This window comes from Delphinus delphis, chromosome 4, assembly GCF_949987515.2.
Source record: "Delphinus delphis chromosome 4, mDelDel1.2, whole genome shotgun sequence".
Lineage (NCBI taxonomy): Eukaryota > Metazoa > Chordata > Mammalia > Artiodactyla > Delphinidae > Delphinus > Delphinus delphis.
In genome coordinates, this window is record NC_082686.1 from 69,793,854 (window position 1) to 69,806,220 (window position 12,367).

Genomic DNA, 12,367 nt, shown 5'->3' on the forward strand with positions numbered 1-12,367 from the left:
GAAAATCGTAGCTGATTTAACAAACATGATTTTACTGAACAAATTCTCCTATCACTGCCCTCCCCTTGTCAATTCACATTTGGTGGTCCTACGAGTGAGGATTTTCTTTCCTCATTGCTTGTTTGGTGTAGAATTGCGACGATTAGCTTTACCTCTGGAGCTCTTACCCAGAGATCAATCACTTTGACGGTGTTCATTATGTTCGGGAAATTGGCGGCCCCTGACACCAAGTACATCCTAATTGCCTGAGAAGGTGGCGGCTCTGGGCTCCCTGCTGCAGGAAGATGGGAGTCTCTGGCCTCCTGGTACTTCACTGAAGTTCAGTGAGGACAGCCTTGGTTAGTAATCCACCAAGTTGGCTGTGGCTGGGCTGGGGGGGCACAAGGACTTCCAGACCACTTTCCCACGTTCACTTCTCTAAGGCTGTTCATTCTTCTCTTTTCAGAGTCTGGAAGGAGGCTCGTACCGGGGGAGCTTGAAAGACCCCACAGGCTGCCTGAATGAGGGCATGACCCCACCCACACCTCCTAGAAACCTGGAAGAAGAACAGAAAGCCAAGGCCCTGAGAGGCAGGATGTAAGTGCTTCCCCAGACTCCAGCCTGGTGCACGTGTGTGCAATGGACAAGGGACGGGGTCCTGTGCAGTTTGGGGGGAATTAAGGATTCCCCACACTGTGTTTCCATTGGCGCCATTCGTTCTAAGTAAAGGTGACCGGTCTATACAGTGTGACCTTGATCAACAACGGGCTGTTTGGCACTGACTTTAAGGATTTTCAGCTGAAATATTTTCTGTAAGATAAGGGCTATTACTGATGGTGTGGTTATAACCAAGTCTGTTAGAAATTTAAAACATGCTGATAAAAAACAAAACAACAAAGGTCAGGGAACTATGGGACCATTACTGTGGCTCCATATCAAAGACTCCATGTTAGAAAGTCTGACGGAGTTTCATCTGAGGAAGCGTTTCCCCACATGTAGGAAAGTAACGTATAGGAAAAGGGAGCTGTTGGGCTACCATGCTGGGTTCTAGCTCCACCCCTTCTCCAGCGGTTTTTATTTAAAAAAAAAATTTTTATAGAGTAATATTTGTTTTTTGGGGGGGTTTTGTTAGCCCAATTTTTTTTAATTGAGATACAGTTGTTGTACAATATTACGTAAGTTACAGGTGTACAACATAGTGATTCACAAACTTTAAACGTTATACTTCATTTATAGTTATTATAAAATATTGGCTATATTTCCCTGTGCTATACAATATATCCTTGCTTATTTATTTTACACATAATAGTTTGTACTTCTTAATCCCCTACTACTATCTTGCCCCTCCCCCTTCCCTCTCCCCACTGGTAACCACTAGTTTGTTCTCTATATCTGTGAGTCTGTTTCCTTTTTGTTATATTCACTAGTTTTTTTTTATTTTTTAGATTCCACATACAAGTGATATCATACAGTATTTGTCTTTCTCTGTCTGACTTATTTCACTGTGGGCTGAGTTCCAAGAGAACCTCTTTACTTTTAGAATGGTTAGGGGTAAATACAATTCACATTGGCAGTCCATTTCACAAGAACCCATATGTTTTGCGAGGTTTGAGTTATCTACCGTGATGTGAAGTCAATCTTCTATTACTTGATTCGATCAAGAAGATAGCAACACCATTACTGCAAAACTACAGTCCCTCCAAAACTTGTTTTGTTGTTTAGGGTTTCACTCTGTGTTGCACGCAGAGCTGCTAACGAGTCTTGCACATAGCTTGATGTGTGAGAGATGGTAAGCACAGTGAGAATGGGATAGGCAGGCGGAAAAGGTCCCGCCCTGTTGCTAATTAGCCTGCCCTTCTGCCCCAAACTAGTCACTCCTTTAGCCTGGTCATAGACATGAAGATTAGCAAAAATAAAGGAGGCCAGGTCCTTCTGTTGCCTGCAGATAGACGAAGTGACCATTTATAACTGTTACCAAGGAAACATCATAGCTAGGGCCTGGCCCCAGAGCAGGGCTGTCACCTCCTAATGGAAATGAGCAAGTGTCATGTAAGTGCTCTGGTTCCATATTTACCCCCTTAACTTTATGGGTGCTCAGGGGAACCCCAGGAATAGAATAGGGGTAAAGAAATACCATCCCCAAAGGGAAGTTTCTTAGGACTTGTACAGAGCTGCTTCTCCTTAGCTTTTCAGTTTTTACATAGATGAGGCAGGGTTGGAGCTGATGTTCCAGTCTTGTCAAGCCAAAGCAAAACTTATATCAGGAAGGTGAAAGCTTATATTAGGGAGGTAACCTTTAAGGTGACAGGTGTTCCTTGGCAAAGCTTATCTCTACTCTTGTAATAGGGCCTATGAACAGTCATTTAAGTCATTGTCTTGCTTCCAGACATGATATTGTCTAATTTTGCTCCAACAGGCAAAGGTTTGTTGCTTCTTTTACCCAATTCATTCATTTCTTCCCCCTCTTCTCACTCTCTCGCCCTCCTCCACATATTTTCACATCCTGCAGTGTCCCAAAAATCCAGGCATTAGAATGAGTCATTCCTTTTACTGTATATTGTCTTTATTCTGCTATACTTTATGGTCATGATGAAAGAGAGGATGTGAAGCTGGAGGCTGGGGGGGATAGAGAATTGAGACTCAATCCAGTAAGCCCTCAAAAGGTTTAACGAGAGCTCCATGGAGAGAAGGTGTAAACAGACAGTTATTTGTCCAGGAGAAGAAAAAAGCCAAGAATGGACTTAATTGTCTTCAAGTTTTAGCCACTCATTTATTCAACAAATATTTGTTGAGCACCTGTTATGTACCAAGTGCTTGGCGTACACAGCAGTGAATAAAACAAACAATAACGACAAAAGAAAAGTCCATGCTCTCGTGACACGTTTACATTCTAATGGGAGAAATCATACAATAAACAAAATGTAAAATAAATCATGTAGTATGTTAGAAGCTGGAAGAAAAGAAAAAAGAGTAAGGGAGATCGGGAGTATGGATGAGGCCACGTTGCGGCTTTAAATGGTTCTGACCAAAGCGGTCTGCGCAAAGACCAGAAGCAGGTAAGGAACTAGCCTGTAGCCATGGAGGAAACGTATTCTCAACACAGGCAACAGCCAGTGCAAAGGCTGTAAGAGATTTTTCTGTGGAAGACCAGCCATTCCCTACCATTGCGAAGGATAGACGTCAGAAGTAGGTCTGACCTGTAGCTGGAAGAAGTTTAGTTGGACCAAAGAATAGCATTTACTTTGTAAATAACCTTTACTCATAAGAACTGAACATGCAAAAAATTGCTTTATTGTCAGTTCAGTTTATTTGACAATTGATTGTGTACTGCCTTGAGATGCATGTAGCATAAATCTTTTATGTACCTTTTCAGAATGTCTTTTAATGTGTCATTATCTCTCCAAGTGTTTTTCATCAGCTCTTCAAGGGAGGAGATGCTAGGTCCACTGGCAGCACCTAGTCTAATCCTCTTCCCTAGAGGCTGGAAAGCCCAGGACACACTTCAATGTCAGCAGGTAGCTTAGCACAGAAATACCACCCAGAGGCAGAGAACTGGACTTCATCTCCAGAAGGCCCTTCTAGCCCCAAATTCCCACTCTAACTTTCCTGTGGTTTTTCTTCTACCACCTTCTTCCAAGTGGTAACTCGGACCATGCTAAAGATACATTTAAATGCTTTTATTTGGCGTTGCCAGTTCCTTCCTGTGGCCTGAAACACATAATTGTGTGTATCAGAGAGAGAGAGCTGGTTGGAAGTGCTGGGCATGCTGATAAAGAAGCCTGTGTTCCCCATCGCCCTGAGGCTCTAGGCCCGGGGATTCGGTGGCTTCTCTGTGCTGTATGGACAAGAATTTCAGAGGAATTGCTTCCTGGGTTCAGAACGGCTACTACCGTTGGGCTGGGGCCCCTCTTTGACATCCTAGAGCTTGACCCCTTCTGCCACTCGGGTCAAAAATGCAGTTGTATGGCTCCAGGCTAAACTCTTTCAAACTTAGATAATACAAATCAGACTCCATTAAGCTGCGTACACCTACCCTGCCCCTGTGCACAGCCATACGTGTTTTATGTCCAGCTCTTTACTGTCTGGACAGGAAGAAAGAAGTGTTTGGGTTTGACGCCTCAGGGACTCCAGAGAGCCAGTCTGAGTCGTTTAACCAGGCAGCGGGCGACAGTGAAAGAGCAGAGTCTTTGGACTCTTGTACAACTGGGTTCAAATCCCAGCTCTGCTTCTCACATTGTCATCTTGGGCGATACTGCCTCAGTATTTCCATCTACATAAACCAGGGCTTATAGTACTTACCTTCTCATAAGCTTGAGGAAAGCCAGATGAAGCAACTGGCACAAAAGCAAATGTTCTAAGAGGAAGAAATCATTAACAAGAAAGAAACCAAGAAAGTAAATGTCCTCGTAGTGATTAAATCCCGCATCGGGTGGGGATGGGGATGTGGCCACACTGAAAGGGGTGATTAGGGAATCTTTCTGGCCTGGACGGGGGATTTTTGCAGGCCAGTTACCATGGACGCCTACCTGAATGATTGTAGCTTCTGTATCTCAAACACTTCACTTGATGACAGTGTCTCTGAGGCCCAAAGGTTGCTTATCAGACAGATGTCTTTCTCTTCTTGTTAAGCAAAGAACAGAGCTGACACGAAGGAGGAAAAGCCTCCTGCTGATCCCTTGGCTTCGAAGCTTTCATAACTCAGTTTTGCCCAAGTGACTGTTATTCCTTCTGCCTTGTGTCTGTACAACTATTCAGTTGTAGGTGAGGGAGGAGGAAGCATAAGGAATAGGAAGACAGATGCTGGGTTGTGAGCATTGTTCTTCTGGCTGTTGCTGCCATCTGGGAAAGCCTTCTCAGCCCCGCTGCCCTCAGCTCCTGAGCAGCGGGGGCCTCTCATCCAGAGGGCACCAGCCAGCACCTCCCCCAGGGTGCCCAGCGTGGGTTTGGGTGGTCTTGTCATAGAGACGCCAAAGTAACTTTCCTGTGAACGTCAGTGTGAAGATTTCTTGCTTCACAGTGAAGAGGAACCCTCACTGTTCTTAATCTCCTGCTCAGGTTTGTCCTGAATGAACTGGTACAGACAGAGAAAGACTATGTGAAGGATCTGGGGATTGTGGTAGAGGTGAGTACATGGCTCAGGGCGGGTCTGTGGTCACCCAGCCAGTGGCATATTGGACCCTACCTGGGCCCTGTGGTGTTCTGTTTTGTTTTGTTTATTTTTTAATTTATTTATTTTTATTTACTTTTTGGCTGCATTGGGTCTTCGTTGCTGCGCGCGGGCTTTCTCTAGTTGCGGCGAGCGGGGGCTGCTCTTCGTTGCGGTGCGCGGGCTTCTCATTGCGGTGGCTTCTCTTGTTGTAGAGCACGGGCTCTAGGCGCGCGGGCTTCAGTAGTTGTGGCTTGTGGGCTCGGTAGTTGTGGCTTGTGGGCTCCAGAGCACAGGCTCAGTAGTTGTGGCACACGGGCTTAGTTGCTCCGCGGCATGTGGGATCTTCCTGGACCAGGGATCGAACCCATGTCCCCTGCATTGACAGGAGGATTCTTAACCACCGTGCCACCAGGGAAGTCCTGGCCCCACGGTGATTTAACTTGACAGTATGTATTTTACTCTCCCTGGGTATTTGTAGAGATGAAACTAAAAATGGTAGTAGATCAAATAGAATATGTAGGTAAGTTTTTTTCTTTTCCCCTTGAAATATTATAAGAGATTTAGAGGAGGGTAGGGCCCCAAATGTTGCAGCCTCTTAGTTAGACCTGAATCCATTTCACCTTGTTTTAGGTGACCAAGTTATTGTCTCCAGAGCTTTTCATTGGTATCTAACCAATATATATACTAGTTATAAATAAATAAATAAATATATATATATATAACCATAAATATAAGAATATACAGACATATTCTTCACAGTTATGAGCCAGCATGGGCACTAAGCAAGTCAAGCAGGTCACTCTTAGTGAAACCTTGGGGCTTCCATGTTTCCCTAGTTTGCTACCAAGAGGACAAAGAAAAAACCACCAATAAGGCGAGATTGGCAGGTCCACAGTTAAAAGTCAACTTGATAGTAAATAGAACAGCTCTCTCCATAGGGGTTTACTTTAGGGGGATTTAGACACTTGGAGGAAAAAGTCTAAGAAACTAAATGGATAATTTAGATGCCCTAGAGCCCTGCTGTTAATCATCTTAAACGACAGGATGTGAAGTCTAAAAAGTGAATGCCTGATATCTGAATCACCTGCTGGTTCCTTACATTGGGTCTGTAAGCCCCCATCCTATGCAGTCTGCTGATTTAGGGGTTCGTATTTACCTGTCCTGAACCTTGGATACACAGACTAACCTGGCAGATAGAGGACTTGAATTCTAACTTGGGGAAAGTTATCCTCTGTTCCAAGGTGGGATGGGGGCAGCTAGAGTTGTAGCAGCCTCCATAAGCAGTCCAGCCTGGAAGTGGAAGGCTTGGGAATCTGCAGACTGAGGTCCAGGGAAGTCAGACATCAGTGGTGTGACTTAGACAAATCCCATAATTCCCCATGCACTGGCTTTCTCATCTTTCGATGGGGATAAATGCTGGTACAACCTCAGAACCTGATTTTAAAACTGCGATAAGATTATATATGATAGCACTTTACAGAATCGAAAGTATTCACCTATTAAGACTTATTTCTAGGTCAAACACATCTAGTTTTAAGCCTTTAAAGACGTAATTAATTGGATTGGGAGATGGGAGAAGAACAGGCAACTGTTTCTTCTTTGTCCTGCTTTCTTACGGGGGCTGGAGACAAAGAAAGGGACCCAGAACTTCACAGAAGTTTTGTCTGTCCCTCTGCACAAGGGTGAAGTCCTGGTTGAGTGCGGAGAAACCACAGAAGCCCTTGGCCGCCTCCTCACACGCACTGGGGGCTTCCACGGGGCTGCAGGGTGGGGCCTGGCCCAGAAAGCCTCCTCGTGAAAACGCTTTACTCACCGTTGCCTCCGCCCCGCAGGGCTTCATGAAGAGGATAGAAGAAAAGGGTGTCCCTGAGGACATGCGAGGAAAGGATAAAATCGTGTTTGGAAATATTCACCAGATTTATGATTGGCATAAGGAGTAAGTGCTACGTTGCCCTGAGGATCAGGGGGTCTTGGAATCCAGGACTCTCCTGTCCTCCCCCTGTGTCTGACCTTAGGGTGGGGTTTGGGGAGAGTCTTGTGTCATTCATCTCACCACTGAGAAATGATACAGTTCTGAAGAATGTGCCTTCCTTCTCTTCTCTCCATCCTTTTATAGTGTTTTCCTGGGTGAACTGGAAAAATGTATCCAGGAGCAAGACAGACTGGCACAGCTCTTTATTAAATATGTGAGTGTTGCCCTGCGGCCCCTCCGCTCCCCCTCCCACCATGCACATTTGCATGCATTTTACTGTCCCTTCCCTCCTCTGCTCTCCCTCCTCATCCCTCTCTGAGCTGTTGGGGTCTTTTCTCTCTTTCCTGGCAGTTTGGAAGATGGGCTCTTGCCCACTGTGTTTTTCTCCTCTGTCCTGGATATTTAGCCTCTTTGGTGCGGCCCCAGAACATGGGCCACATCTTTGTCCTTTGTCTCTCCGCCCCTAGACCAGCTTAGCACTCTGAGATGGAGCGCGAGGCACAGCTGCCTGAGCGCCTTTCCCTCTGCCTTTGCAGGAGCGGAAGCTGCACATCTACGTGTGGTACTGCCAGAATAAGCCGCGCTCCGAGTACATCGTCGCCGAGTACGACGCCTACTTTGAGGTAAGCTGCTCGGGCCTGGCTGAACCACAGTGTGGGCAAGACGCTCAGGCCGGGACCACCCCATTCACAAACACCGGCCGTCATCCGTCCGCGCGTGGCCCCCTCACGGCACTGTCCATCCCGCAGGACAGGGAGGGTTGCCTCAACAGAGCCGTTAGCTTCTTGGCTAAGTTCTCGTTAGCTCCTCTCCTCTTCTAGAGCCCCCGTCGGCAGAACGACTCTGTAACGCAGAGCCCGCTGCAGAAGCTCCGGTCCCCCTTCCGTGACCCCGGAGCCCACTGCGCCCACGCTCTTCCTCACCGGGCCCTGGAGGCTGCTTGCTGAGGACCCTCAACAAGGGGCTCACAGCACCTTGTACGTAGCCTCTGTCCCGTTCCCCGAGGCCCGGCAAGCACCTAAAGTGTGTGTGCTGCCGCACCCTGGAGGCGTTTATTGTGCTGGAGGAGAGGCAACACCATCACCTGGAAAGAGCCCTTGCCTGAGTGTTTGCAGATCTGAGTTGAGGGCCCAGCCCGTAGGCTTGTGGTGTCCCAGGGGAAGCCCTTCATTTCTGACTTGGCCGTGGAGTGGGAGAGAGAACAGAACACCCCTGCCAGCTTGTCCCTGGGACTGGGTGTGACAGAGCTTGATAGGTAAGAAGGTGATGGTGAGATGTGCTTTGTTGTTAATAACAAAATGAGCTATTGTGTAGGCAATTCTACCCGTTGCGTGGTTTGAAGATTCTAAACCTTTATTGGCAAACATGAAGACCTGCCATCCTTGCCTTTGAACCCCTGTCCAGAGCACCCCAATCCTTTGGTTCCTTTTCCCCTGATGTAGCTCCCTTGTGTTCCAGGAGGTGAAACAGGAGATAAATGAAAGGCTGACACTTAGCGACTTCCTTATCAAGCCCATTCAGAGAATCACAAAGTATCAGCTGCTCCTCAAGGTAAGAGGGCTGTGAGCCCTGCCCAGGGCCAGAGCAGGGTCTTCATCAGGCTCTGAGTTAGGGAGCAGGTCAGCTCGAGGTTCTGTCTCCACCACACTAGTTGGGGGCATGTGTGGGTTTTTACCTTTTACCGGCTGGTTATTTGTGTCAGCTTTGCCCCTGCATAAATTGCATGCCTGTTGTTCCTTCCTTAAGGTTGGTGGTTATTTGATTTTCTTTTTTCCAAATCACTTTCTTACGTTGTTGCCATCACTGACTGGCTTGGTACCTTTAAAAACTAAAAAATAATAAGAGCATAAAATCAGAGTAGAACACACAGAGAAAGAAAAGGAAGGGCAAAGCCCTAGGAACCCTAGATGAGTAAAACCTAAAATTTGATCATTTTTTTACTTTTTAAAATCATGTAGTTTGACTTGTCTTACAGAAATACGAAGCAAATGAGAGATTTGACAGTCCTTTGTCCCTTTCCTCCTTGTCATCATTCCCCTTTTGTCCCTATTCACACACTTTCTCTCCCCTTCACCCCTGCCGCCCTTTTCCCATAGCTCTGAATCTTTGAATATTCCGGGGGTTTTCTCTGTGTGATTACGTCCACCATGACTCCCAGCTTCATATCTCAGCGACTACAAAGCGTTGCCATCTCTGTGGGGAAGGAAAGTCTCCTGGGTGTCATCTTGGTTTTTACGATGCTACGTTTTTTATAGGGCCTTCTTTTCCTAACTGGTTTCACTCTCCCTGCTTCCCCCACTTGCTAGGACTTCCTGAGATACAGCGAGAAGGCTGGTTTGGAGTGTTCTGATATCGAGGTGAGTTTTCTGCTTGTAATGCTGGTGGCTCTTATGGGACAGTTATTGGATGTCTGCCCCTAAAGGGGAAAGATTGGCCCTGGAGGATGGGGAGTCCAGGCTGGCTCCTCTCAGACAGCAAAGAGCCCCTTGCAAACAGCTGCCCGGCAGGAGGTGTAGTGGCGAGTATTAAGGAGCACGTTGAACGTTTTTTGAGAATCCGGTCCAGGGCCAGACCAGAGCTTAGCCCTGCTCATGTTCTCCTCCTAGCTCCCAGTGACATGTGGTGCGAAAGGGTGGTATTTTAACCCTCTAACATCCTGCAGAGATTGGGTGTTTCATCGTGCAGCTTTATCCATGAATCCAGGTACTGTTTGAGGCTGACATAGAAATTATTCCATTTTCACTCCCTCCCCCGTCCCCGAGGATTACTCCCTAAGTGAAGTCCTTAGAGACAATGTCACCATGGGGATTATTTTAAGCCAGGGAGGTTACAGACCATTCTGGCAGGTTATTTTAGGTTAAAACCTCTAGTATTTCACAAGTGAGGCTAAGCTGTTGCTTCGGCAGCCGGGGAGCAACAAAGAGAAAAAAGAAAATGCAAGAAGGAAAGCAAATGGATAAACGGAAGTGGGAAGGTTCGGAAAAGGATGGGCTGGTAGCATCCTCCCCGCGTGTGCTCACTGATTCACGTGGAGCCCCTGCACGGATGACCAACAGCCCCCAGCTTAGAACAGGAAAGCCCTCCCTCCTCTGAAGTGGACAGCAGGGACCAGTGTCCTTTCCTAGGATCAGGGAGCCCCCAGGAGGCCCCTGGCTTCCAGCATGGAACCGCCGAGCCCCCTTCCCCACTGCTGCTCCCCGCCCTGACTGCTGTTGTTCTTTCCCACAGAAAGCAGTGGAGTTAATGTGCCTTGTTCCAAAACGCTGCAACGACATGATGAATCTGGGGCGCCTGCAGGGCTTTGAGGTGAGCCCTTAAGAAGGCTTCTTGGGCTTCCCTGGTGGCGCAGTGGTTGAGAGTCCGCCTGCCGATGCAGGGGACACGGGTTCGTGCCCCGGTCGGGGAAGATCCCACGTGCCTTGGAGCAGCTGGGCCCGTGAGCCATGGCTGCTGAGCCTGCGCGTCCGGAGCCTGTGCTCCGCAACGGGAGAGGCCGCAGCAGTGAGAGGCCCGCGTACTGCAAAGAAAAAAAAAAGAAGGCTTAGCCCTCTCCCTTCAGGGCAGCAGGAGCCCAGGCTTCCCTTTGAAGTCCTGTGCGCGTGTTCTCTGCCTCTCTCACTCACTGCGTTTGCCCTTGTGCCCAGGCCCCTCCGGATCACAGGCCTGGAAGGTGCACCTGTTTAGGACCTCCAGTGATAGGGCAGCCAGAGGAAGTCGACCAAGCTGCAGTCAGGATTGCAAGGGGCTTGGAAAGACCCCAGATTCTTTATAGCTATGGACGTGCCGATGACCCCTTCCCTTTTCTTGCTTGCTTGAGAAATGCCGGGAATGTGAGGGAGAACAGGACTACGTGATGAGAGTAGAACCAGAGGGAAAATGGAACACTTTTTTTTGGAGAGGGTGGTTCTAGTAAACGGGTCTACATAGTGGCTGGCTTTTTAGCTAAATGAATGTTTAAAGCTCTAAAACATCACAGTGCTGTTCTTTGACAAGAAGAATCAAGTCTTGGGAGAAACAGCTAGACATACCCAGGGTTTGGATTTCAACAAATATGCTAGTCTGCTAGGGCTGCCGTAACAAAGTACCACAGACTGGGTGGCTTGAGCAACAGCAATGTTATCATCTCACATTTCCAGAAGTTAGAAGTCCGAGATCAAAGTGTAGGCAAGGGTGGTTCCTTCTGAGTGCTGTGAGGAAAGGGTCTGTCCAGGCCTCCCTCCTTGGCTTATAGATGGCCGTCTTCATGTTCACATGGCATTCTTCCTGTATTTTCACATCGCCTTCCTTCTGTACATATCTCTGTGTTCAAATTTCCCCTTTTTATAAAGACACCGATCATGTTTGATTAAGGCTCACCATAATGACCTCTCTTTAACTTGATTCCCTTTGTAAAGGCTCTGTCTTTTGATAAGGTCGCATTCTGAGGTGCTGGGGGTTAAGACTTCAACATCCAAATTGGAGAGGGGATTCAATTCAACCCATAACAGTGAACCTTAGAAGAGCAAATTGACTTTCCTGGTTTAAACTTAATAAGTGGCTGTTATTAATTTATATCCACACTTCTAACTAAACATAATCTGTTTTAAATATTAATACGATAAAACTGGAACTGATGCAGTTATTGACTGGTGCTTAGTTGTTGAGCCCCTTAGAGAAAGATGTGGATCTTCTAATCCTGTTTCCCAGTAATCCTGCAAGATTTCATTATTCATTTTTTTCCTCTGGCTAAACTAGAATAAAATAGACATAAGGCAGACTGGTATACGAGTAAAGTTAGGAAATGCTGTATTCAGGTTTGGGTTAATGCGTTGGATTCATGATGGTCTTGAGCCAAATTCTTCTGTCCTTTTTGCCCTTGCCGCCCATCCTGGTGTCCCTGTCTGATTTCCATTGATTTGTTGTGACCAGGAACTCTGTGGAGGGTCCTTTCTGCTGTTCATTTTTTCACAGGTTCTTGTTCTCCACAGTAGGCGTGAGGCATTCGAGAAGCAGGGTCATGCAGCAGAAATTCACCCCGAGTTCTCACACAGTGTTTCTTTAGTCACGCTAGATGACGTTGTACCTGTTCCGTTGGAATTATGCCAGATCTGAGCCTATTCTGAACAGAAGTAATTTCTTTTGCTCTTCATCCTTGATGTCCCTGTGTTTTTCTGAGCAGGAGTCTGACTTGGCTTTCTCTTGGTCTCTGGAGGAACTGGCCACTGACAGGAGGAGCAGCATCTGATGTACCTTCTGACTCAAGTCAGACTTCACAGGAACTGTGTTGT

General features: G+C 47.1%; 1 protein-coding gene across 10 annotated transcripts in view; it reads left to right on the plus strand.

The window, feature by feature from the left end:
- The window catches only part of LOC132424756 (kalirin-like), a 116,983-nt gene that overhangs the window by 53,651 nt on the left and 50,965 nt on the right, over window positions 1-12,367 (plus strand). For all 10 annotated transcript variants that reach the window (XM_060010793.1, XM_060010785.1, XM_060010788.1 and 7 more), the window contains 8 exons: window positions 446-576; window positions 5,035-5,101; window positions 6,961-7,064; window positions 7,245-7,314; window positions 7,637-7,723; window positions 8,559-8,651; window positions 9,407-9,457; window positions 10,329-10,406. In XM_060010793.1, coding sequence (XP_059866776.1) covers window positions 446-576; window positions 5,035-5,101; window positions 6,961-7,064; window positions 7,245-7,314; window positions 7,637-7,723; window positions 8,559-8,651; window positions 9,407-9,457; window positions 10,329-10,406 — 681 coding nt within the window. The remainder of the gene's footprint in view (window positions 1-445; window positions 577-5,034; window positions 5,102-6,960; window positions 7,065-7,244; window positions 7,315-7,636; window positions 7,724-8,558; window positions 8,652-9,406; window positions 9,458-10,328; window positions 10,407-12,367) is intronic.